Consider the following 27,964-nt stretch of genomic DNA (forward strand, 5'->3'; position numbering starts at 1 on the left):
TGTGTGCCTGTATTCTTTTAAGCAAGCTTGGTCAGTGCTGTGTGCTCAGGGGAGGCAGAAGCAGCAGTGATGTGCGCTTTCTCCTCTTACACTTCCCTACCCTCCTCAACACCCCCCCGGGGTGAGGAAAGAAGACTTTGTACTGTTTAGTGTTCTGCATGTAGCACAGGTCTGAATGTAGTGTTCTCTTATTTAATGTGTCCTTTTGCCCACTAAGGAATAGCTGCACCTCAGTTAATTAGTCTATCAAGACAGACTGTACATTATTATTTATAAACTAAGTTGCTTTGGGATAATAATGCTGCTGCAATGCCAATGAAATGAAAAAAAATTTTGAACATTATGTTCGCATATATATGTGTGTGAGACATACAGGCTTCTCCCATGCCCCTTGTCTTCAGATACTACTAATGTTCTGTTTTGAGAGCGTACAAAGTAGCGTGCCCTGGAGACAACAGGGCTATGGTGGTTAATTCTCGTCCCTTGCCAGTCCCTTGGAATCTGTTTTGGTTTGGAAAATGGGAAGGAATGCAGCTGTGGGAAATGGTGGTGTTTCTGTCACTGGTTAGAGAAAAAGCTACCTCCCAAATTGCCATGTAGGCTAATACAGGCATTGTGTGAATCCATAGTCTGGGAAGACGTTCACCAATGTGCTGTAATTTCCCCCACTAACAAAAATAAACATTGCAATTTCAATGCCATTTCCCACTTTTTGGGCTAGTCCTTGGCTTCCTTCCCAAACAGCTCTGTGAACTCTGAGCTGAGGATGTCTTTCAGTCCCTCTGCTCGTGTCGTTTGTTCCAGCTGCTGGATCTTTTTCAGTTCTGGGAGATGCTGCATCTCCCCGTTTCTCTGCCAGATTAATTTCTTTTGGCTCCAGCGGGCTTAGTGCTTGGAGCAGTGCTGAACACCTGGTCAGAATTGTTATAGTTTCAGGGAAAGTAGATGATGAATTTCCAGACTATTTCTGGTTTGGTGTTTTGTTTTGTTTGTTTACCCCCTTTTTATTGTTACATAGTCACTGGGATTTTTTAGTCTTTCTCTCTGTGCTCTGTTCCTCCATAGGGGTTAACGTTTTCAGAAGATTCTCCCTGATCCCATGAATCGGTCACTGAGACTGCGAAGCAAGATTCTACTGGGTTTACAGTATAGCCCGGTTTTGAGGGAACAGTACCGTCTTTCTCTTCTGTTGTCTTTCTGTGCGCACACAGGAGGATGAAAAGCACAGCCAGCGTGCTAGTGCAGCACGGGCAGCGCTGAAATACTGAATGTGGCAGGACTTGAGAATCAAACATCTGCTTGTGCAGTTTGCGTTTACAGCACACGTGGTTTGTGCGCATTGTAGCGGAATGTACAGGACAATGTACAGGCATGACTGACAGAGAAGGAGCGCTTGTTTACTGTGATTCATGTAAGAATAATATTATAGTTTTAATAGTAGAACAGCAACAGTAATGGAAATGAAATAACAATATTCTCTTTGCTTTTATTCTTTAGAGAATAAGTGTTGAAGGATGACAGTGATTAAAAGTTGTCTGCTTTAAGGCTTTTTAAATAGTAAAACAGCTTTGTATGTAGACCACAGAATTTTGCAAAATACATAAGTATTTGTAAATATATTCTCGAGCAATTCTTTTTCCTTGCAGCCTTTCATCTTGCTCTACACATAGTGATTACTTTGTCTTTCTTTCCTTCTTTTTCTTTGCTTAATATGTAGAGGAGTTGTTTCTTCCTGCCATCCTAACTTTTTTCTTTGTTGAGACAGGAGCATAAATTATTCCTAATGCAGTTTGTCCTTAAACATTCATTGTACACTGGTAGGCTTAGCAGAGATGGGATCACCAGGGGAATGGATGACTCAGGCTTTTACACACTGAGTCAACAGTCACAATGAGTAGATTCATATACTTTTGGCATGGAAGTACAAGCTGTCACTTCAGTTCACTGAGTTTTGTTGATGAGTTTTTCCAGAAGTAATTCAAGCATAGTGAAGTATTGAAAAGTAATGTGACCTACGTATATAGTCTGCTTGGGCATAGGTTATGGTGGAAAGTGTACTGATGTTGTTACCTGCTTTCACTGCGTTACATTTGCAGGTAAGGAAACAGCCTTAACGTGCCTTTCGTGTTTGTATTTTCATCAGTTTCTTTTTGAGTAGTATGTCAATAATGCCCAACAGATGTGTTTAAATATACAACATATACCTGGTATTTCACTTTCACAGCCATGTAATGTTTCACTTTGTCCAAAGAGCGTTGACTGTTTCTTTGAGAAGACCGAAGATTTTCAGAGATACGGCTAGTAAAATAGTTCAAAGGGCAATAATGCAGTGTGGGGCTGTGGAACTTGCCAGGTTGTGAACAGGATATAACAAACTTCTCTTCTTTGGCATCAGCTTAAAAGCAGTCCTTATGTTTTGTTAAACATTTCAGTTGGGCTGTTCTTAGGGGAAGTGATGCACCGTGCTTCAAACTGACAAATTCTGTGTCACACCAAACCTTCAGTTCTCTGCCACCTTCTTGAATACCCTCTCTGACTGAAAGGGTAGTTGTGAACAGCAGTAGCCCAATGTCACAATAGAGATAAATAACTCTGTCATCAAAGTACATGCAGGTTTCATTTTATTTCATTTATCCTTCTGTACCGGGATATCCCAAAGAGTTCTGATACTTTGTGCTGATCCTCCCTGTTGGAGATACGCAGATGGATCATCTTCATGTAGCTCTACTCAGTGAAATTTAAGATCATGTTGCTAAGCTGCCTTTTTACAGGAAAATGATCTAATGACTGGATCGCCCTACTATCACAGAAATCGATTGTCTCCTGTGCTCAGGTATCTCCAAGGTGGTGACCACTTAGTGCAAATCTTCTTCCTATTGTTAAAGGTTTATCAGTAGGAGAAAAGCCTGTGCTCTTGGCTGCTAAAAGAATGTCACATCTAGTTAATGTATTTGAGACATCCCACAAGTAAATCAACTATTATTTATGGGGGATTTATCTCCATTCATCATGCACTAGTACTTTTTACAAGAGTTCAGCTGTAGGGCTCCTGCCAGAGTCACTGGTGGAGGTTTTCTGGGGACCTCCCCCCAAGTTTCTGTCTCTTTCTGTTTTTCCATTCTGGTGTATTCCTGTCATCTTTGGAGGGCCATTGAATTGTGAGCTGGCTAGCCTTCCTTCGTGGTGGGTGTGAAAAATTTGACTATATCTGTCAGTGTTTCATTTTCTGGAAGTGAACATGAGCTCTCTTGCCATTCCTCTGAAACTGTGCTTTACCGTGCTATAGTCTAAAAACATGATTATAGAGTGGAACGTTTAAGGATTGGCTAAGATCAGGGTTTGCGGGGGGAAATGGCTGTATCTGGAATTTTTCAATGATCTGATACTGCATCTGTGGTCAGCTTTAGAGAGGATATAGTTCAAATAGGTACGTGTCTGCCCAACCTTTTGTGCTTTGGTAACTGCTTTTCAGTAAATCTACTCATATAATTCTTCAGGTCCTATCAAGTAGTGCTAATATTTAGAGTCATTTCAATAATTTGGTGAGCCTTACTAGCAAGGAATTGCTGGCAACTTGCTATTCAAGTCTGGTGGTGTTATATCAGCTGTTTCATAAAGACTTCATCATGCACAAACTTTTATTTTTATCCCACTTTTACCACCAAATTATGATAGGGTCAGTTCGAGACTGTCTACCAAGAGATTTCATTGGCAATTCAGGCTACAGCAAAAACTTCAAAATATTCTGTGAAGGTTAGATTTAATTGTTTTCCCCTTTAACTGTTATGGAAGAGAGGTAAAAAAGCTTCAGCCAGTTTTCCTTTTATTTCCTCAAGCAGCAGGTCCAAGCCCAAAGAAAAAAAAAAAAAATAAACCAAGCTGAGTTGGCCTTTTGTATGTATCAGAGCTTTCCTTGCCTTGGCTTCTCATCAGACCAGGTTTGCTTGCTGGGAGGGTAATCTGACTCACCTTTTAAAATGTTAAAGGTCAGCTACACTTGAGGAAGCCCCCGGTTGGCAGTGACTCCTAGAAAATGTCCTCGGCTCTTTCTTGACAATTAGTCTCTCCAAAACCATAGGCTTTTCTTTTCTTCCCTCAGGCTTCTGAGATGCCAGCGTAGTTTGATGCACCGCAGAAAGCACTGGGTAGATCCTATCACAGTATTCACTGTTGCGTATTCCTTATTGAAGAATGTAAGGCGGATGGGGTTTGCTTTAGAGCCGATGCATGCCCCGTTAGTCCACGTCCCTTCTGCAGAGCAGCTAATCGTGCATTTGTTTCTTTCCTCCTGCTTTTCGTTTTTTCTTTGGTGCTTTCATCCCTTTGGTTAGAAGGCATGAGGTGTGTTAGTCTAAAGAGTGAACTCAGTCACCTGCATGACTGTGAGCCCAGGATAAAAATGAATTATTGAACAAGAACTGAATTATTCTATATTTATTAGCTAGAATGAGTTTTAATAATGATGTCATATAGCCGGAATGCAATTATTCTTCTCATTTATATGCCAGTCACCGACAAAAGAGTTGGATATTTTGCTGTCTGCTTTTAGGCATGTAGATTTTTACTCGATGATTAATTCGACTAAGAAGTTCATAATTTAGTATCAGACTACATAAACTAACCTAATCATTGATAGCATTTAGCTGGTTTAGAATGTGTTTAAAATGGTCATGTACTGTGAAAATTGTCAGACAAGAGATGATCCAGTTAGGCTGCTAAGAGAGATTTCGTGGCAAATTAAATGAGCGCTTATGTAAAATTACCTACTATTGCAGTGTGTGTAAATTTGTGCGTATGCGCACACACATTCGTATACCGGAGCTGATGAGCCTCTGGCAGGGAGCTTTGCAGAAGCTGCAAGTATTTTTAGTGGAAACGAAATCTCAGTTCAGTTCTGCAGCATGTGACTTCCTATTTCTGTAAGTTACTTCCAAGGGACTTCCTCTGTTAAATCGGCTTGTCTCTAGAGATTTAATCTGGAGCTGGAGTGTAGTCTGCTTTGTCCTGTGCCTGCGACAGCGTTTTCCCAGAGTTTTCTTTTGAGTATTTTATTTTTATTTTGTACTGTCTCCAGCATGCAAGGATCTAGTGGCTGCTACCCGTGATCGGAAGCTGAATACGTTTATACAAGTCTCAGTGGTACATCCAGCAGAGCACATTTTGACGAGGTATACAAGCACTGAAATCGTGGAGGTGAGAGTCTTTCTTATTCAATTAACGTGTTGATTAATGAATTGCTCGTTTCTTCCTTAGAAAGTGCATGAGAAATAAAACAAGTTAGTGCATAGTCTTAGGTAAGACGAGCACACTCAGGCAGTTAGTAAAGCATACCTAAAAGCGTTCTGTAGTTCTTGGCATTTAACCAGGATAAACAGTTAGAAACGAACTTGGCTTTTCATGAAAGCTCTGTTGTTCCAAGTAGAGGCACAAAGAATACTCTGGTTCTCCAGACATAGGTCTAGAATGAAACAGGGAATAGTTGCTCTCATGAAAGGACAAGGCAATGCAAAGTAAAACTAAATTAAGAGTAGAGCGAGTTTGTAAAATATTTTTAAATTACAGAAGAACATAGGTGTATTGTATGGTCTGTTATCCGTTTCTTGTTCTATTTTTTCCATTGGAAAGTTGACGCTTTTGCAATTTGAAAAATTGAATTTTGAAAAATATTAGCCTACTTCTATAATTAGGGAAAAGAGTGTGTGTACGTAATGTCTGTGACTTTGTATAAAATAATTAGTAACTTGCATCACATATTACAGCAAAAGTTGTCCGAGGCTGCTTTGCTACTCTTTGCTTTGCCCTGTAAGCATCAGTGTCAGAAACAGCAAAAGTAGTTCACAGAGAAAATTAAGTGTGAGTAGGCAATGTAGGTGTAACTTGCTTAAACTGACTGGAGAGACTCGTGAAGAAGAGGGAAGTCTTGTAAGCACACACATGATTTTGCCAAAGGCTTGTTTTAACTGTTAAATACAATGAGAGTGTTTCATGAGCTCTTTGTGTGATCACTTTCAACCAACTACTAATTAAATTGTTATGGTTTCAGCCATCAACCATCCTGAAACTGAGTAATTCAAATATTTTGTATCTGATCCGAATGTTTCATTGCAGACTGTCTGGAATGATGTCGTGCAGAAGATGCAATGGATATATATGTGTTTGGGGTTTTTGTTTGTTTGTTTGTTTGAAGTTGATGCATTTCCTAACACAATGTCCTAGATCTGAATAAATCTCTGAGTTTGTTGTGTAAAGGCTCCCAGCTTCATAGTCAAGCTTTGGGGGGAGGGAGGGGCACAGAAAAGTTATTTTCTTCAAGAGAAATTACATTTATCTTGCAAAATCCTTTTTTTTACTTAATAGAAAATTTAAGGATACTAGGATACTAATCTTTAGAAATTAAGTATAATTAAACATTAAGAAATTATAAACAACATTTTATATGATTCATTTAGTTATTTGTAGATCTGAAGCTATGATATAGTTACTTCTGTGTACAGCTTTTAGATGTAATCATAATGTTACGAAGCACAGGAATGTTATCTGACTCTGCTACTGCCTGAAGAGGGGCATTGTAATCCCCTCCCCACAAGTCAGTATCCTTAACGTAATACAGGGAGTTTCTGTAGCATTTCTATAGACATTTTATTGTCACTTATTTTTTTTTTTTTGTTTGGGTGGGGGGGGAGTGGGGTGGTGTAAGTTATATCTTTAGTTCATTTACATTAATATGAAAATGCGGTACTTCCAGGAAGTATCGTGGGAGAAAGAAAGGAATTGTTTATTACAGGTTCTATTCCAGATACTGATACCTGCTGGCTGAGCGGCTTAAAGGCATGTTGCTAGGCTCTGTTTCAGAAGCACTTAAAGTTTTTTAACTGGAAAAGGTATTACAGAAAGTTTTTTGAAACTTTCCTGACAAAGTTTTCAAGTTGTCCAGTTTTCTTATTGATTGGATAATAGCTAGCTGTTCACATCTCTCTCCTGTAGAATGCTAACTGCTTTTGAAGAGCCCACAGTTTTGTACGTCCATAACGGCATACTACACATTGCGCAGCTGTAACCTTACTGAATGTTTACTCATGTTACGCAGGGTACAAGAGATCCGCTGTTTTTGACTGGTGTGACGTTCCCACCGGAATACCCCATCTATGAGGAGACTAAAATAAAACTAACAGTCTATGATGTCAAAGATAAACCTCAAGACACGGTAAGTGCTTTGCTTTGTTTCTTGCAGAAATCTTACTGAGGATTAAGTTGCTCGCCATGTTGTTCTTGGGCTCTCTTTAGCAAGTTTGCAAATTGGGGAAATAGGTTTATGTAGAATTGGTTTTGCTCTTCTCTTATACCTAAAACGTACTTTATTTTTTGTTGTTATATCAGAGAATAGAGAAAGAGAACCATGCACTTAAACAATAGCAAAGGGTCCATCTTAATTGGTTACATGAATCAGCACAGGTATTCCTGGCAAATAAAAGATTACTCTTGTGTGCTTTTTTTATGGCGGAGAACATATGGAATAGACTGAGTTAACACCATTGAATAATTTTTCAGAAATATGTTTCTAATAATATTTTACTTACATGCCCAAACCAGAATGATAATAGAGCCTGTAACCTGGTGTTTGAGAGGGATAATCGTATTTTATTTTAATCTCTTGCATGGTGATACCCGCAGCTCTCCTGTGACTGCTGCTATTATTGATTTGTAAGGGTCCAAAATCTTCTGTGTCACTGCTAAAGGTGAATCATTTTGGGTTCCGATGTTGTACATTTTTGGTTACCCTGTCAGCTGCTTACGCTGAGAAACAGTTACTAACTTGAGATGATATATGGAAGTCAGTGGGACTATTTGAGTGATTTAACTGCCAAATATAGACCTTGAGTGCCATTTTATGTGCTCCAGGTGATCTAAGACAGCCTTAAAGAGCTAGAAGATATCATAGGACCTATGGAAGATATATGTTTTTCTTCTGTGGCAGCAGGAGTCCAGCCAATAGTTTTCTCTTGGGCATCAAAAATGGCCCTTGACACCTGTATTTAATTAGCTGAATTGCTCTTTACATATCTGTAATTGGCCACCAGTACAATTAAAGACCATGCAAGTTCATGTCATGACTGTATATGTGTTCATTATCCATAAGAAGGAAATTAAAGGCATAACTTACAACTTGAGAGTGTCTTTGAACTGCTTACATGAGTAAAGTTATATGTTTAGAGGACTTCTGATTTTTTTCAGGTAGAAAATAGTTGATAAGCTTGTTTAAATTTTGGACCTTTGTGAGCAAATAGGTTGGATCTGTCTCCTCACTGTGCTCTTTAATGGGAATGTGTGGAATATTTTGGACATAGAATCTGGATTCCTTTCAGTTTATAGACTAAGGTATTTTTTTCTGTTTAAGAATAACCGGGGAAGGGGCATGTGCGCACATTTTCACAATGTGTATGTTTTAATTTTTGGTTATGGTTTAGACTACAGGGCCTTAAAATGGGATCTGCAGTTTATTCAATAGAGTTGTCACCTGTGGACAGATACAGGAATCGCGTGAAAGGAGTTTGAGTTTGTCCCTTCCCTTCCAGTTCCTATTGTGACTGACAGATGATGGAAAATAATATCCTATCTGTAAGTGAAAAAAGTGGACTTGATTCATAGAGCTATCCCTGTACTACTACTCTTCTGCTTGCAGACCTCTATACTGCCTCTTACACAGGACAAGATCTAGCCTGGAGAACGAATATCCTTTGATAAGTTTTTGCAAACTTTTAAGAACTTTTTATAACTGTTCCTTACAATTGTAGTACAGGACTAGATTCTCTTCCAGAGAATCCCATTAACGTAGCTCATGTCACAAGAGAGAATACCTTTCTCTCTTGTCTCATAGCAGTTATGTAGTTCCTATGTAAAACATTGTAGGTCTGTGGTTTATAATACCTTTTTGTAGGGGAAAATGTTAATCCCATCTCTGGTTTACATATATTTGGCCTTTTTTAATATTCAGCCACTTTAAAACTGGATGTAGGTAAGCAAAAATTAAATAAGCTGTAAGATTTAAATCAAGGTAGACTGCAGCATGTGTGAATGACCCTGGGCCACCCAGGTTGCAACTTCATTTGTGGCAACATTTGGACTTCTGTTTACACCTTGGAGCATCAGCGACAATAAAACTAATGGCCTGACTTTCTTTCCTATAATTGGAAGCCATTGCACTTTTCTATTAATTCAGGTGACTTTTTGAGTCTGGAGGTGTATATAGATTATAAAAGTCAGGTTTAAAGGAGCTATAGCTCGATACCATTACCAGCATAGCTGCAGCTGCACAGACCTCAGTGCTTGCTTCATGACCCAAGAAGTGGGATGTGTCCCTGTGGCAGTAAGCCCGTTGCAAGTCCCGTGGCTTCACAGGTCTGATTATCCAGGCTACAATAAAGCTGGCTGGCTTGGTCCTCAAAAACTGCTGCCACAGCTTATGGCCGCAACACGTAGCCCCGCCATTCCTCCAAACTGAGAGGTCATCCACTTGGGGGTGGAGGGGAATCCAAGGCTGTTAGGTATGCTCTGCTCTTCTAGGTATGCTCTGCTCTTCTAGGCTGTGCTTCCAGACCAGTCACCAGCTCATACAAGTGAGCATTTATGGCAGAATAAACCTTGGATCTGACTGCAAAATATTTTGCAGAAATTGGGCAAAAAGCTACAGTAATAAGAATTCCCGCAATGTTAGGGCTATACTACTCCTGGTTACTTCGGTTAACCAGTTCAAAGTAGCTAATATCCCTCGTCACAAATATATACTTATTCTTTTTTTATTTCTCTTGTAATTAAAATGAAACTAAAGGAAGTGAATTCTGTGCATTAATTAAACTCAGCAGGATTTTACTGCCACAAATAGACGACTGTAGAGAAGGCGTGGAAAGGGCAGTGAGTACATCATGAGGTAAAGCATTTTCTTGGGTTTTGCCTAAACCTGCCTCTGTCTGTACAAAAGAATTAGGTCTCATTTTTCAAACCCACTGGATTTTTACTATAATCCAAAAATAATTAGATACTGCTCAGTTTGTGCTCACAGGTCATAATGCTAAAGTGAAAAAGGGGATGCTCCTCTGTGAGAGACAACCAGAAGTTTTTTTGGCACTGCTGACATGCTACTTGTGCTGCCCTTTTTAAAAAGATTTTAAAATAACCTTGCAGTGCTTGCATTCCTGTACCAGAAAGCAGATAGTTAACGTCACTCTTGCCTATCATTTAACTTACATCATATAAGTGCAGTTTAATTATATGAAAGTACTGTGCAGCTGGTATCACATTCGCTGTGCTTGACACACTGAATGTTCTAGCTGCACTTTTCACTTTTTATGCACGTCTGTCTGGTGCTGATCATAATTATATCTTCGCTGTGTCAGGCTTTCTGTAATTGAGGCTCTTTAATAGAATGAAACACAATTTTTTTGTTTTGGCTAGTCAGGTTCCTCAGTTAGAGTGATTGGTTACTGTAAGTTTTCATGTAAATAGAAACTTTTAATAAAGACTATGCTATTCCTACTTTACTTTGATATAGTTGGAATAAGGAAGTTAATAGGGTGTGTTTATGAAATATAATTTAAATATATCCAGTGAAGCCATGCATACAAAGCAGTGGGTAATGCCATATTCTGAAAAATGTACAGTGACATCTGTTTCTACATCACAAAGATTTTCTTCCCATGTTGCCATGAGCAAATTTATGTTCCACTGGCTTGAGCTGCACTGCCTTTAAGATGTTAGATAGTTAGGCTTTGTCTGAATGCTGGGGCTGTGCCTATTCTTTAAGTCATTGTCCAAGAAAATTGGAATTAGAGGCTCGTATGCTGTTAAACTATTGCCTCTGTACCACTTCTGCACAGGCGTGCTATTCTTATCCTTCCTATAAGCATGCAGGTTTGCCCAGTTTGGTCTAACAAGTTTTAAAGCTGAAGCCGGATTCATTCTCTTTGAAAATACTGCTTAGCGCAAGTCAGGTACCACTGCCGCGTGACAGACCCACAGAAAATACAAAATAGATGAATTTGTGTTACATTAAGAGGAGGGAATGGCTAGTGACTAATTTGGGAGGCAGCAGTCTTTCTGTTCTGTGTTTTAGAATATGTGTGCTTGTGTCCTGCAGCAAGCGTTCTGAACCTCATTGCGCAGAGCACTGTGGCTATATTTTTAGGCAAGTACTGTAACATTTAGCTACGGTGAGGCTTTTGTTTGCGGCTTTGCCAAGATCGGTTCTTCTGTTGCCGCATCTACATCTGATTTGTGTTCGTTTAATGCAGTTACACCTACAGCTTAAATTCTTACTACACTGACTTTTCTATCTGTAAAGTGGGTTTGAAAATGTTTGCATCTTGTGTGCTGGGATTGTGTTTGTTTTAATGCAACAAGATCTTGAGGTGAACATTGTTGTAATGTTCTGGTATGACATGTAGTGAGTCAGGCCACCTCCTTTGGATCCGCACATGGAGAAGTGCTGGAAGCAGAGGACGGGAGCAACTTTTTGTATCTGGTGACAACTTTCTGTATCTGGTCGCTGCATCACCCCTTCACAGACTCCCCTTACCTTTAGGAGGAGATGGAAACCAGGAAGCTTGAGAAGAAGCTTCAACAGCAGAGACTTCGTATACCAACTAGGGTTAGAGACCTAATGGATGCTTTTACTGTTTATCTTAAAGACCAGCAGGTAGATATAGTCTCCTTCGGATGGATATAACTACTGGAATTCACATGGGATACTGAAGATATAAACAACCACTCTAAAGCTGTCTCCTGAGAGCAAGGAGAAACTGGACGTATACAAGGCAGTTGAAATATTACACGCTCTACAGTCTGGTCTTGCATTTGTTACTTCTCAAATTTTCTCTTAATCACTGAGAGTAAAATTAGACTAATTTCATAATTGTAAGAGCAGTAGGGACAGAAGTGCAGTTTTAGATATGGGAACGTACATTATAAAGTGGCAATTTTAGATTATTTAGGCTTCAAATTATGTGTCTCTTAACAGTTGAGGTTTGAATCTTGTATTAAACTTGCTCACTATGAATGAAAATTTGCAAAAGGTTTTTCGTTGTGTGTTTCTTGATATTGCAAGTATCCCTGATGAAACTGACTCACACTGGGGTGAGCGGGAAGTGAAGACTGTCTGTCACGAAAGAGGCATTTTGAGTTCGGTTGTGAAGCCAAATCTGAAGTGACAGCATTCCGCGTTCCCTCGTGGGCATCGATCCGTATCGCAGAACTGCCATGCAGTTTAGCGTGGTTTGCCGTCTCTGCTGAAGAGGCCTACAGCTTGAATATTAGGAACGCTGCAGAGCAATATGTGACATGAATTAGCAGAGATACACGTGAAAGCTTGCACGTCACCTACCTGCACTCTGCCTGTGCCTGAGTGCTCTTAGTCCCTCACTCTTGTAAACACTAAAACTACTGAAGCTGGTTTTCTTTTTCTTTAAAACTTGAAGCGGTGTTGAAAGTGCTCTTCTTTGTTTAAAGAAAAAGCACTCCAAATTCTTCCTTTTCTCAGTTCTGTTCACGGTCACCTTTGCAGGATTTGTAGAGAAATATTGCCTTAGATTAGAAACTCTTATTATCTCATTCTTCTTCATAGAGCAGTACTGCATAGTACCGGGGTCCTACCCGCAGAAATACTTGCAATAAAGCTTTAGATATTCATGTTTCTTCTCAAAATCATGTAATTTTTTTCACAAATATATACTTGATGATACATTTAGTTTTCCTTTTGCGTCAAACTCTATATTCTTACTAAACACCATTATTAGAGATATTGGTGGGGGTGGAATGGTTTTTATTCTTCCAGGCATGTGCATGTGGAATCCACCTAAAGCATTATTGTCAATCTTTCTCAGTATTTTTTTTAAAGTCTGGATACATAAAGGGAAATTCAAACTGCTGACTTCCATTTGGGTTTAGATTGAAACAAAATCTTTCTTTGAAGTGGCTGAGGGTATAAGAAGGTTTGGTATATCTTGGTGGATCTGTAAGAGAATTGGGGATAAGTGTCAAGACCTCAAGTGGGAGGATTTCACTTTGCAAAAATCTTTCTCCCTTTGAAAGCATTCTACTTTTCTTCCTACTTTTTCTCCTACCCTTTTATTATTTTTTTTCTAATTGAGGCAAGCTCCTCCCTATCACTGTATCTTCGGGGAATGAATCTACTGTTCATTCATTTTCCGTTTTCTTTTCCTGTTCTACCTACTCTGTCAATAAAATGCTACTGCTGCCTCACATCAGGCAAAGGTTTGCTCTAAGAGCTGACCCTTTGGAAAACTGTTGTAAAACTGTAGTGATGAGACCACTTGTATTCTGTAAAAATGTAAAGGGTTGCCTTGGAAATTTCTTAGAAATAAGGGAACCAAATGGTAAATGATAACTTTTTTTCTGTAGATTTTATTTTAACCAGCTAAGGATTTCAGTAGCATAGGCGTGATTGTTACGATCTCTATAGCAGTGTCCAAAAAGCTTGCAAATGTATCATTCTTCCATGAATACTTTGTATAGGCATATTCGTAGATATTCTTCGTTGCGCCATCCCTCACTAGACCAGCACAGAGCACATCAGAACAGTCGAACAAATCCGAGGTGGTTATTGCACTGCTCTATCATTTCTAATGACGACTTTTAGGGTTCAAGGGGCACGTGCCTAGTACAGAAGGCCAGGGTGCTTTCCTCTGAAGTATGCACGCTGCAGTGAATAGAGGAAGAAGAGCATGGCACAATGCTGCTTTAGTCAGTGTGGAGCAACCTGGCTGTGGCAATGTGACCCCAGGCTGAAGGATATGCCTCTGTCCGTTCAAAGGGTTGATGCGCTTTCCCTCCCGGTGCCGGTGACCCAGACATCCCCTGGACGAGGCACCGGAGGAGCAGCTCCTCGGGAGGGGCGGCTGGTGCTCCCGGCCGGCCGGGTACTGCAGCCCGCACGGGCGGCCCAGGTGCTGCAAGCATGAAGGATTTCCTTGTACGAAATGCAGCAGCTACAATGCAGAATGTTTGAATGGCTCAAAGGATAAGATTTGTCTGTTCTCATCGGTGATTTCCCCTTTTTGTGGGGTGAATGATCAGTTAGTCTCCTCACGCCAGCGCAAACTCTAAAATGTACAAAAGGGGAAGTGACTTTCAAGAAAATAGTGGTGCGTTTGCCTGGAGCTGTAGCTGCTTATAATGATTATACACGCAACAGTTGGCACGTTTACCTGTAGTCGATGGGTAGTTTATAAATGAGAAGCACCTCCTGCAGGTGAAAAAAAGCAGAAGACTTAAGAAGATGTTTTTTCCAGTATGGAAAGCTCCATTTTTGTCTATTGGACTCATTTTTGGTAGTTTCTTTACCTGGAAAATAATCTCCCCAAATGGATGCCTCTCTTGTTGACGTAGAAGCACTTCTAACTTTAAGTGGATACGTTGAACTCCTTGAAAAATCACAACTGTGAACTTTTTCAGTTTAATTTTTCCTGTTTCATGTGCTTTTGTCAAATAAGGCTTTAGAATATTCTTTCTATTACAAGTAATTGTCTTTATACTGCAGGAAAAAACGTTCATGCCTCCTTCTTTACTTGCAGCCAAAATTGTACATTAATAGAAGTGACTTAACTATAGAACCTGTATTAAATGTTGGAAAAAAAGAAAAATAAATGTTAGTAGTGTAGCTTCTGCCTCTTAATCGTCACTAAGCAATTTCCGTTTTCGCAAAGCCCAGTTTAGTACTAATGGAAATATTTTGGTGACTTCCTGAAATGACTTTGATTTTTATTTTATAATATTCGTTATCTTAATTTTTTAGCATCTTGAAAATCAAACATAGCTGTTCTCATATTCTCAACCATCTCCCTTCATAAAAAGGCACTTACAAATATTGATGTAAAATAGAAGGTACAGTATATTTAAAATCTAGTCCTTCAGTGGCAAAAGTATTTCTGCATAATATTAAATATATTTAGATGCAAAAAGGATTGAAAGGATGAAAAGAAATGTATATGGAGCAGTGGTAAGTCTGCTCTTGCTTTTGTGTTATGAAAGCAGGCATTTAAAAACAGTCTGGAAACAGATTTTCTTTTAAAGTTTTGGGGGGTGTATTCTGGGAAATTGAAAACAGAACAAATTCAATCTATTAGAACAGATTTTTCTCTCTCTACCATGTGTCTCACAAAAGTGTTCTTTACAGTTACGGATATGCTTGTACCAGTAAATGTTTGCATTTGAAATTTTGTACTTATAAAGTAAAGCTGAGCAAATAATTCTATTTAAAAATCAAGTAAGAATCATATGCATTGGACGTAACGTGAGACTATGTTCTTGAGCGAGTTTTTGTTAGAAGAGCATAGTAAATTGCTCTCAGAGTAAACTAGTTAAATGTTTTGTATTATGCTGTATTTTAAATATTTGATGAATAAACATGAAAGGCTTGTGTAATCATTTAGGAATTCCAGTGCCGTTAGAAATGCATGTATCATTGAATTTTACAGTAATCAAAGCCTCTTTATGTAATCATTATGCAGTATATTACAGAAACAAATTCCCATGTGGCTGAAATTCTCCATGCTTGGCTTTCTTCATGCCAGAAATGAGGATTTTGTCTTGATCTGTTCTTTGTTTTGTCCTGTTCACCATGGATTGCGTGGTCATAAAGGGAGGGGAAAAACCCCTCCTTTCTAACATGCAGGTTTTTAAGAAACTGTTGGCAGCTTGCGTAGTGACGGCTGGAAAGCTGGGAGAACGAAGGACAAATGTAGTCTATAGCGTGGTCAAAATTCAGTGCATTTGGTTCTCTCAAAATTTCAACAGCATAAATGTGAGCGAACATTATGAACATCATCCATTGAACTCAAGGTTTTGGTGTACAAAGCAGTTACTGTCTTGAACACAGTATCAGCTGCTTTGTAGTGTTACGGCACTTTGTGGTACATGAGGGAGATGTCCTTTCACTGAGGAGTAAACTGACTTCCCTCACCCTGAATTTATTACTTATTGATGAGAGCATGGATCATTACCAAGGAGTCACTGGCACAGTGCTACTAGGTATGATTATATTTAGTCTTGGTGGGGTTTTTTCAGCGTTCTGGGGTGTTGAGAATTTGGTAGATATTGCCCTGCCCCCGGAGTTCTTTTCATCACAGTCATGGTATTTTTAAAGCAAGAATAGTTGAAGATTTTTATAGTACCATGCAGCTGTTGATGTTTATTCTTGCAGTCTTATTATCCTTAAATCCTTTGTCATATATGCAGTCTCACTAATGTGAAACGAAAAAGCTGCAAGTCACAATTATCCAAACCACTTTAACACTTTAATAAGATTTCTTTTTTCTTTTTTTTTTTTTTCCTCCAGTGCAGACTAGTGAGCACTAAGGCTTTCTGTTTTATTTATAGTTCCTTCCCCTAGTCTTGTTTTTCTTCCCCAGCTTTCTCTGCAGGTTTCAGCATATTTCAGTAAGGCGCAACATTTAAAACGTACCCTTTGTAATGGTTCGTAGAGCTATCAAGGTAACTTAGTCTAGAGCAAAACCAAAGATACCAATTAGCAAAGACTGTTCTATCAGTTTTGACTGTAAAACTTATACCTGAGCAATCTTCAAGTGAAATCCAGAGGGCTCTCACTGGAGAGAAATTGGAGAAATGCATTTTGTCTACAAGTTGATAAGCAGGCATGTTGTCATACACACCAAGGAGTAGTACGTTTGTACCATTGCTGGTGTATGTATTCTTGTGAGATAAGACAAATTTTTTGAGGATGTGTACGTTACATTGGTCTGACTTCACATGTACAGTCATTTCTGATGGAGGCTGAAGTCTTCTTACTTTGTGTGTGTCTCTGTTCAATGTAGTTGTCTACACTGCTCAGGTTTTTGGTTCTACGGTAGGACTATGGGCATTTGTCACTGTATTGTTGTTAGGTGATACAACGAAAATCACTGGATCTCTGTGGAGTAGAAGTAAGAGCGGAGTGTACTACCTTGTCTCTCCTGGATCTATTAGCACAGAATTATGCAGATTATACTATCTAGCAAGTTTATGTCTGTACTACTTCCACCAAAATCTGGGAGCAGGACCAGAGGCAGCATTGGGTCGCAGCTCCTCACTTTTATGTTCCCTACTTTACCCTTCAGAAGTTTTACTGGGAGTGTCAGAAGCAGTCGAGTACTAAACTTTTTTCTATATGCATTGAGAGATAAAAGCTAATTCCTTTGATTGCAACAGCATCTGCACCATGAGCAATTGTATGACTCTGTTTTGTCTTAAAATGCAGATTCATAAGCTTGGGTTGGGAGAAAACCACTTCTCTGTTGAGATTACTTCAGAAAGGATTGTCTGCTTCCTGACAGAAAATCTGTGTCATGTGGGACAAATGTGATTTATTTCCTGTAGAAGGCAGCAGTCAGTATGTCTTTGAGATGCTTGGAAGGCTTGGATTTTGACACACAGCTGCCTTAGTGAAATCGAGCATGGAGGTCCTTGATTTGTTATAGCTATAGATTCTCACTGCCTCCGTTCCTGGGGAATAACTTGGCAGCTTTTCAAAAAGAAGTAATTGCAAGGCTCTCGCTCAAGAAATTATCTCCGAATGTGGAAGCTCTGGACAGTTACTGCCCAATTATTGCTACCTTGTTCTGAAATAACATCACCCCTGTGACAAGGAAGTTTCTGAATAATTAACTGTGCCCAAATGGCTTTCAGGCTTGGGTATGACAGAAGAAAGACTAGCCTTGCAGTATAAATTAAAGTATAGGCACATACACCCTGTTCCATTGAGAGGCTTCCTGAAAGACTTTTTCTGTGTATGTACAGTACTGTGTGAGACTTGTGTCCAGAGTTTCATTGTCCATTAAGACAACCTTGGCCTTACCAGTTGGCAGTCCTCTCCTGGTGGATAAATCTGTCTTGATTTAGCATTAGCCCTAGTACGGAGTATTTTGTAGTAGTGCAGTGGTGGATTCCTTTCTCCTGCTCCTTTCTTTGGGTGTTCCTCAGCTCATTGGCCCCAGGAACAGGCTCCTGTAGGAAGGACCAGAGGGCTTAAAGTTTTCATGTCTGTTTTTAGACATGTGAAACATCCTAATCAGCAGTACATTTAAGTATGAAGATGACAAAAAGCCTGTTGACTCCGGTTGCATTGAACTCCACAAGAATAGGATACTGGCATTTTTAGCATCTATCTTAAATATTGTCCCCCAACCCCCGCCCCAGGCTATCTATTGAAGGAGTTAGAGAGACAACAACAAGAAGTGAAGGGACAGCATCCAGATTGAAAAAGAAAACTATTATTTGTCTTGATTTTGGTTTGTGTCATTCCCCACCCTCCCCCCGCCAGTTCACCTTTTTCCGGATTTGCAGTTTAGTCCCTGTTAGGTGCGCAGCCTGTTTTGTGTGCCTGAGATGGACCGTGCTGTTTTCTTAGTGTTTCTGAAACTCTTAAATGAAGCTGTTTCTAGAGGTAGCTGATTTTTTTTTTTTTTTGCCTTTAGTTAGACATACTGGACATATCCATTGAAATACTCTTGAATATGAGTAATCTGTCCTTTACACACAAAACCCTGGAAATTCAGGTTATTTACATAAAGTAGTTCATACCTCTTATGATCTGAACACTTAGCTAAAGTAACATAAGATATTGTGGATTGTCAGTCTGCTTTTTAAGATAAATTGTCATGAAATTTGTATTTACTATATTTGCATCTGTGATACAGTTGTAGTGAATCTTGAGACTGTATAGCTTAGACACTCCTTTTGAGTAGGTTATAATTGTTGATGTGTTTGAATTATTACGAACGGACGGGGCAATAAATTCTTTGCTTCTTTAGTGAGTGGCTGTCATTTATAGCAGTTTTATTGAGATGCTGTAAGTTAACCTACACAGCATTACATGTGATTAAAATGGAAGTGGTTGGTTCTGACTTTGGGCGTTCAGCACTCTAGGTCCTGACTGTTTAAGACCAGGTATTTTGTATCCTGACTGCTTGGCACTTGCCACAAGTGAGGTTGCACTGTCTGAAATCGGATGCAATAGATACTTTATATAGCAATGGCACTTAGTTTAATACAGGTCTAGGGACTGGGAAAAAGTTCTAGGTTTGAAACAAATTGCATAGCTTTATTAGAGATAAAAAGCAAAGCTTTATTTTATAAAGAACAGCAAACATGTATTTTCAGATGTTTTTAACATTTATTATGAATTCTAGTTGAGAGACAATAAAACTAAGAGTATGTGGTTTGGGAGCATGTAGATGTTTTTCTCTACCATTTTCCGCACCAAGTGACCAGAGCACAAGAATTTGACCTGGAAGTAAGCAAACTTTATTTTGAAAAAGAGCTTATGAGGCAGCCTCTGGACTGTGGAGCAGCTATGCTTTGCAGTACATCCCGTAGTCCTTCTCCACTGATACCCAGCCCTGGAGACCTGGGAGAAGAGATGTGGTGAGTGTCTGGCCAACATCCCAACATAGTGCATATTGGGAGGCAGATGCTAGGAAGAATCTCGGGGTCTCAGTTTTAGATGTGTTCTAGAGGACCAATCTAATAGTGTATAGCAAGGTAGTCCCATCATTGCTATCTTAGATGACGCACCACACTGAAGTCATTTGTTTGGCTATTCTGTTTCATGGCTGCTGAAATGTGATTTGTGCATGCGATGGGTGGGAGATGGGGAGTAGCTGGCCCAGCAAAAAGATCAGTAGGGACGCGACAGGAAGAAAGTATCGGGGGGCAGGGAGATGCAGAGAGATTGAAGTAGAAAGTGTGGCCAAACTTTGATACGTTAAGAACTTAAATAGCCCACCCCTTTCTATCTCAGGTTTGCATACAGTTAGAGCTGCATTTGTTTGTTTGCATACAAATAGAGCTGGATCTCTCAAGTGGGCTTCAAGTGCTAATTCCTTTGATGTTAGCTGTTGGAAAGAGTAATGACACATGTAAGGCCATGGAAGGATTTACTGGAGAAATAACCATCAATACTGTGGAGCCTCAAGATGGTACATCTTTGTCTTTGAGTTTGTAGTGCAAAATACGGAATTAGCTAAAATATGAATGATACAAAGACTAAAAAGTTGTGTGATAGAAGTACAAAGCTCAGGTAAAATGAAGGAGATGACATGTTTCCCTACAATTGCTTTGCTAATCCAGAGTTCATGTAATTACACTGTATACCTGCACACTCTTGTTTTCTGTGCCTAAGGCTTTCAGGTTAAGTGGTGGTATTAGCATCATTTGCTTCCACAGTCGCTGATATAGTAACATTGAATGTAATAAATTGTAATGGTTTCTTTTGTGTGTGATATTGAGTAGGAAAGTTGGGGGAGCAGGCACAAATTCAGTTTCAGCCTCTATAAAGATGGAACTTAGAGCATTAGTAAACTGAAACAACTGTAAGTAAAGTGTATGTTTTATTTTCCTTGAAAAATGCAGCTAATATATACTGGTATTACTAGCAAGCGCAATATGATGAGTTATGTAAGTGTATTTCTTACTATCTTTTACAAAAATATTATATTCAGAGAATATTGAATTGTGTGTAGTTTGCTTAGACCAAAATAGTAATTTCAAGTAACTTTAATTCATTTTATTTGTGGTTTCTCATTTGTGTGATTTATTCATGGCTCATTCAGATTTAGTCCTTCAAACTATGAGAAAAAGCCTATAATACTTTATTAAAGCCACTTAAATTTCCAGTGAAATATTTAAGTTGCCTTTTTCAAAGAGGGAAACATTTTAATTTCCATTGAATTAATGTAATAATACTACATTATTATTAGCACTTATTTTAAGCAGATAAACGCTTTCTCCCAAATTAGCCTATGCTGATGCTGTAAGACCATTCACCTGTAATAACACCTCATCTTCCTGAAGAATACAGTGGTTTTGGGGGGACATCTGGTTTGGGCTCAAATTTCTAAAGTTAATTTATTTTCTTGTCTTCCATGAAATGAAACCTGTTTTAAAAGGTGATATTAGACAAAGCAGCCTTTAAATGTTTGAAAACAAGGCCCGAGAATGTTCACCAAGAGTGTTTGATTTCTCTTCAAGTGGTTTGGGTTTGGTTTGGGTTTGTTGGGGGGATGCTTTTAGGGGGAAAGGGACTGTTTCCAGTAAGATCCTTGGCCTGATGGTACTTTAAACTTGCCAGGTCTAGCTGACCGGGTGAGTCAAAATTTCCACATGGCATCATTTCTGGAGCTTGGGCTGGCGGGGAGTCTGAGGGCGGGGTGCTGCTTGGAGCCTGGAAGATAGATTAATATCTGAGCGATAATAGCGTTTGCAAGAGAGAAGGCTGAAATTCTGAATGGTGCATGTATTTACATGAAGTTTTTAAAATCCGTTTTTAGAAGAGGGCTTAAGTTGTTTCATTTTAATCTCTTCCTCCTTCTCCCCATTTTCAGATCACTGAGAAGATCACATTTAAGTGGTTTAATTTATAAGCTGGGTGAAAAGATTGGAGTTTGTTCCCCGTGGTCTAAAAGAGCAGAGCAGCGTGTGCTGTTCAGTGCACTGACTTTTTCCTGTGTGTTATTTGTAGAGCCAATAGTAACAAAACCCTAAGGAAATTGAAAACGGTCTGTACTGAAATTCTGAATAGCACTGAAGGTCTACTACATGTTAATAGAACAGTTCCTGCGTATACAGGAGGAACTTGTATACGTGTATTTACAGTCACGCAGTCTTTTAGAAAAGGTGCTACTTTTTGAGGTATAGTTTCTTCAGGATGTTTAAAGAAAAAAGCTGAAACGTAGGCTACCATATGAGGTATCTTTCTTTACTTATTTATTTGTTAGTGCTTTTTTCTATCTCTAAATCTATCTGGTCCTTGTAACCACTAATTAAGTTAACTGTCTCCCCTTAACCTTTCCACTTTTAGAGAGGAAAATGGAAGAAGTAGGGCTTTTATTGTTACATTTGCTTAGCTTCAGATCCAGAGTTGGAATTTTACCAGTTCCGTTAATCAATCCTTTTCTCTACTGTCTGTATCTGAAAGTGGAGGTGGTGTGTGACTGCAGTATTTCTCTGGTGGTGTTAGTTCAAACACAGGGTTATTTGCAGCACGTACTGAGTGCTCCCACTTGTCTCTTCTGGGGTGCTATGAAAGTGTTACTATGTTCGGAATGTTTTGATACTGAATATTAACTTGCAGCAATTTATTGACTGGAAAATATTTGTGCAGGGAAGGACAGCGACTGCCCTGTTAGTCTGAAGGAATCCACATGCATATCCTCCTATTTTAAAAATAAAAGCCTCATGGCAGCAGGTAATTATTTTAATGTTGAAGGTATAACTGAATGTTAGTTATCTGTAATTGGGGTTGTTTTTATGACTTGTATCTTGTGTGTAGCACCACTGCAAAGTTTAGCCAAGTGTGCAGTCTCCGTGCACGCCTCTTGACAGCAAGCTTTCTGTACTCACTTTTGCGTAAATCTTTATATATAGTCAGTAGGCTGGAAGAGAGTGAAACGTCTTTGCAGTAAGCTGGAGGATGCTGAACCTGTGATCTGCATGGCCCTTCAGCTCCTGCCCACCTTGCTTCTAACAGTCAAGCTGTAACTCGGGCTCAAAGAGTCAGTGCTACACAGAAATTGCTCGGCGGGGGGGTATCTGGAGAAAAGGCCATAGTGCTTTTCCCTTCGTGCTTCATCTGTTCAGACAGCTTCAGAGCTTGGACAAGTCTGTCCGTAGCATGGGTTAGTGTGCTTACACTGGGGAAAGCACGTGAGTCCGTTAGAATTTCTGTCGAAGAGACCCATCCACATCTGTACACATACCAGTAAATTAGATTTATGTGCAGTGCTTGTTATTTTTAGGAAAACTCTCAGAAGCATTTTGCAAACTGAGACGTTGTCTTTGGTATGCCCTCAGACCTGTTTGAATCAAGAACGTGGCCGGAACACAGGGAACCTGACTTCTGTTTCAGGAGTAAATCCTCAGGATGAGCAAGGATGTATTGAAGTTAAATGCTTCCAGACTGAGCAATGACATTCTGTTTAACAGAATTCTCCTGGCAGTCTTAAAGATAATATTAATCGCAGTAGCTTTTATGATGGAAAATGGAGTTTGCAGTACATTACTGCAAGCGGCCCCCCCCCCCCCCCCCCCGCCCCGAGCTGTTAGTTTTATAGGCTTTAAATTGAACTTTGGATGTAATTTAACTCTGAAAATGTCTTCTTAATGACAATCTTCTGTACTGTTAATGTATATGAAAATGTACCTAATTGTGTCTCCAGAAATAATATTTGAATCCAGTATTTTCAGAAATACCGGGATACTTAATCAGCAGTCTGTCCTTATTTGGAACTGAAAGGGAATTTGTTGAATAAAGCAAAGAGAAAAAGGAAGGATGGATGCCTCACTGATCTTCATGGAAATTGTTAAATTCCCTATGAACTTTTGATATGCTCATGTTGCTTGCTGTTGGAGTTCCTATCTTTCCGTTCCAGAAACGTGGAGAGTTAGTTCCATAGTGAAGCAAACCTGATTTGCCATGGCCTCCCCAGCACCTTCTGGTGGCACGGGGCCCCGTTTGACTGGTGCAGCTTGCACTGGGGCAGCCAGCATGGCAGGAAGCTGGCGGTGCAGAAGCAGCAGCCCTGAGAACTTGACAGAGGAGCTAAACACTTCACAGAGGGATTTTAGTCAGCTTTATTTGGTCTGCTGGCAAACGTCTAGATTTCTGAGAAGTGCTTTAAAAATAACAGTTTCTTTTCAGTGGCGTTATAGTTTGTGGCAGCCCCTGTTTCATGGTCCTACCTTGTTAGGTCATCTTTTAAAGCACAAGACACGTTACCCTTGAACAAAAGAAAACGTTTTGGCATGGATTTCATGGAATATTTTTTGTTCAGTTGGCAGCTGCAAAGACTGAGAGAGTTGATTCTTATATAATTTTTGTTCACCTTTAGAGTTAGATTTATGTAATTTGTGACAGGCTCTGTTTCATGTCATCACTTTATCTGTTACTTTTTGTGTTTTAACACAGATACACCACATCAGTGCAAAAAAAAAAGAAAAAAAAAAAGCCATTTTCCTGTATGACAAAGTTATTCCCTTAACAGATAGAGAATGCCACTAACCTACTTTGCCTGTTGCTAGTCATATGCTATAGTAGTCATTGAGGAAATCGTAGCTTATACACTGGACTGCAAAAAAATGGAAAGGTCTGGAATGGTACTAGATTGTCTAAGGTGCTTTTTAGGAATCAAACATGAGTTTTTACTTTTTTCTTTTTTTTTTTTCTCCATATGAGAACTTTCACTGTAGCTGAAGATCATGTTGAGGCTTATGGGTTGAATTTGTAAAGATATTCAGACTGGAGATACCTATACACCTAGAGAGATGCCAGTGGGCTGCTGTATGGATTCTAGTCAGGTTAGGCATCCAGTTTTCCATGTTTTAGCTACTTGAGGTACTTCTAGTCTCCCTGTACCTACTTAGGCACTTTTAAAGCTGCCTGAAGAAATCCGTCAGCACCTTTTTCACATCCTACATACATTTGAAAGACGTGACCCTATCTTCTCCAGATTTGTGTCCACTATAGCATCTCTGTTAGAGTACAGATGTCCATGTGCCAACACAAAGGCGATATGCTCCATAAACTTTCAAGAGGGATGTCAAGTACCTTTGCAATAGTTAATTGACCAGTGGTCTGGATGGAACACATTCCTGGCCATCAGACCACTTCTCAGACCGGTTCCTAACAGTTGTCTTTAGTGGGAAAATGGATTACAGCTCTTCTACAATCAGATGCGGAGTGGGGGATATATTGGCCTACACGATACGTGTTTTTAGGGAATCTTTGGGCAGACTAGGGAAGAGGCGTGTCTCGGCATCCAGTCCTCACCTTGGTGATTATTTTACAAAATCAAGTTGAAGAAATTCAGTTATGTGGTTGATAGGCCCTGAAAAAAAAGGGGGAGGAACCCAGGTTTTAATGCAGTTATACCAGGTACGTGTACAGTGAGACAGATACTGTGAGGATAAGAACATCAGGTAGGGAACACCTTTGGAATATAGAACCTGGAAACCCGTGTCTGGCAGGTTCATAGACAATCACCAACATGGTATCAAGATAAATTATTTTCAGAAAAAAGCTGCCATAACTGTAATGAAGTAGTAATTCAGCAGAACAGACTGTTTCCATTCAAACATTTTGGACTGAATTCCAAAATATTACTAATGTGATAGGCAGCTTCCCTCACATTTGTGTTGGGAAACTGAGGAGGTATCACTGTGTCTAGTCTCAGTCTTTCTAAAATTCTGTTTACTTTTCTTTGTACTTGAACACACAGATGGTTGCTAGAACATAATTTTATTTGATATGCCTGGAGAGAAGTATCTTGTTGAATTTGGTTCTAATTTCACAATTAGAAATTATGTAATGTCTTCTGTATTTTGTAAATTGACTGTTCAGTTCAAAAGCTTGCTTTTTTTTTTTTTACTATACTGTGTAAAATTTGTGTATTCATGCTGTGTTTGGTTTCGTTTTCTAGAGTGGATGAAGATTTATGTTGGTTAGTTCAGTGGGTTAAACCCATCTTGAAATGGAAGTTGAACTCACCATTCAGAACAGTGAGAACAGCTGCGCTGAATCTGAATGATTTTTCTGTCTTGGAAAAAGAATGAAGTTTTTTGTTTTGAAAGAGGTGAAGCAATAGTAAAGATGTGACAAAGGGGGATTTTAATAAATGAAAGGGTTAAAGACAATTAGAAAATTTGGAGTCAACCTGTGCCCTTGTTTTTTAATGAACAACTTAGCAGTTAAACTTGAAGTGAGATATAAATAATGTCTTCATTACTCCTGTTCTTAGAGTCACAGGAAAGTCTGTGAAGGCTGTGATCCTTTGCTTCTAAATCTTTGTTATACAGGACCACTGGAAAGGAAATTAAGTGTTTAATACAGCAGTGAAAATACATTTATGAAAGTCCAGCTCCTTTCTAAATTCCTGTTCTCTGAGTTTTGTTGGGCATAAAAACTGGTTTCAGGCTACATATATAAAGATTTAAGGCTAAACTCTTACAAGTATATGGGGGTTTTGATGTAAGAATCTCTTATTATGACAGTGTGAATATATGTCATAATATTTTTTTAACAAATTTTTAAAATAAGTAGTCATTTTTAAGTGCTTGAGTGTGATGGTTTGGTATTGTGGGGGGATTCTTGGAGGCTTTGGGTTTGTTTTTTGGTTTTGTTTTTTACTTGCCCTTTAAAGTAATTAGGGAGAATAGGCTGATAAGAAGTAGTGAGGAAAATTGTGTGTGGGATAAAATACTGATCCTGTGCTCATATGGTTGTATGTATTTAGCACAATAATACTCTAACTATTACAAGCAGGGCAATACTCATACTCATTCATGCACCTCAGGACCAAACAGGAATTTGGATTTGTCTGAGTCTGTCCCACTGAATACTGGATGTACACAGGCTACTCGGTTAAAAATGATGCAGGCTTCATAGCAGGGTATCTCTGCTCTGGTCCAGAATAGCAGTCATAGCCCTCGGGGCAATGCAAGCATAAGGGCAGTCAAGCAGTGCCCCAAAGAATTCAAGAGGAGTAAAGCGCAAAGGGGATTTACAACTTTTCAATTACATTCAAAAATACGGTCTTTCGGATAGGAGCGTTCAGTTAAGTTGAAAATTAATCTTTTTCTGAAAGAGAAATAATTATGCTGAGTCACGAGGTGATCTCTCGTTGAATAGTTTTGTTATTAGCCAGTATCCAGACAGTGACTGTTATCTATTTTATCAGTGTATGCTAAGAATATCTTCTGTGTCAAATATAAGTGAGAACATGAAATTGGAAGGTCCATTGCCCTTCTCTATCTAATTTCCAAGAGCCCTGGTTTTAAAGTCTGGGGAATAGTGCTTTAAATAGCTCTTCACCTTCCTTTGATGTTAACGCACAGTTGCATTAATTTAAAATAATCATACCTCCTTTTAGCTCTTGCTTTCTGATGCTAAAAAAATTTGAACTATTTTAGTCGTCTTACCTAAATTGGTTCTCCATTCTTACCGGCATCCTTAATGCTGTTTCTTGAATATGAATGGCAAGTGTACACAGTATTGTTGATAAAATGGAAATACCTTTCCTGATATATCTGAAAAGCATATTTGCTTTTTTCAAAGGTGTTGATGCCTCATACTCAGCCTGCTTATTAATGATACGCTTAAGTCTTTCTGCGGCTGTGCTTTCTGATCTAATGTGCTTCCAGCTTGTAGAGGAAGTGCTAGTTGTTACTAATTGAATGCATCGCCTTGTACTTAATACGGTTATGTTTCTGTTACTCAGATCTCCCATGTCTAATTCTTCCCGTATCCCATTGCGTTTTTACTTGTTACAGATTCTGCCTTTTAAATTTCATTATAAAGCTTCTACAATTTTTGCCGTAGTGTTCAGTGAAAATCTGAAATAAAATTAGCCCTGCCACTGAGTCTCAAGGAACTCTCATTACTGTTTCAAGCCTACCATTTCCTGATTAGCCCGTCTGTTAATCTCTCTAATTTCTTTCCAACTGACTAATAATTTTTGAAAAGGCACTATATCAAATGCTTTATTGAAGTCCAGAAAATAAGAGCTACTGCATTTCCTTTTGTCTCGACAATCAGTTGTCTTATTGAAGGAAAGTAAGAAATCAGTCTGCTTGATCTCCGTTTAATGAACACATGTATTTTTCTAACAGGAATGTATGTGTAAATATTGTGGCAACCATCAGTAATACAGTCATCCAGTCAGTGGGAAGGCAAAATCATGACTAAATCTTAAATTACTGGAAAGGTCTAGAATAACTTGCAGCTTTTAGTAAGATGCCAACTAGGCTATCCGTTATCCTTGTCAGCGTACTGATGTTGGAGAAGTCTAACTATGAAGAGCATGAAATGCTGTGAACTGATGGGACTTGAGGAAAAAGAAGATCCAGAACCGCATTAACAAAGATCTGAATCATAACTGATGGGGTTCTGGAGTGGTGGGTGGGGTGT

The 27,964-nt window shown here is 39.1% G+C and overlaps 1 protein-coding gene across 10 annotated transcripts in view; it reads left to right on the forward strand.

Moving 5' to 3' along the window:
• The window catches only part of INPP4B (inositol polyphosphate-4-phosphatase type II B), a 370,055-nt gene that overhangs the window by 148,134 nt on the left and 193,957 nt on the right, over nucleotides 1-27,964 (forward strand). For all 10 annotated transcript variants that reach the window (XM_075501000.1, XM_075501001.1, XM_075501002.1 and 7 more), the window contains 2 exons: nucleotides 5,075-5,193; nucleotides 7,088-7,204. In XM_075501000.1, the coding sequence (XP_075357115.1) occupies nucleotides 5,075-5,193; nucleotides 7,088-7,204 (236 nt within the window). The remainder of the gene's footprint in view (nucleotides 1-5,074; nucleotides 5,194-7,087; nucleotides 7,205-27,964) is intronic.

Source organism: Mycteria americana, chromosome 4 (genome assembly GCF_035582795.1).
Source record: "Mycteria americana isolate JAX WOST 10 ecotype Jacksonville Zoo and Gardens chromosome 4, USCA_MyAme_1.0, whole genome shotgun sequence".
Lineage (NCBI taxonomy): Eukaryota > Metazoa > Chordata > Aves > Ciconiiformes > Ciconiidae > Mycteria > Mycteria americana.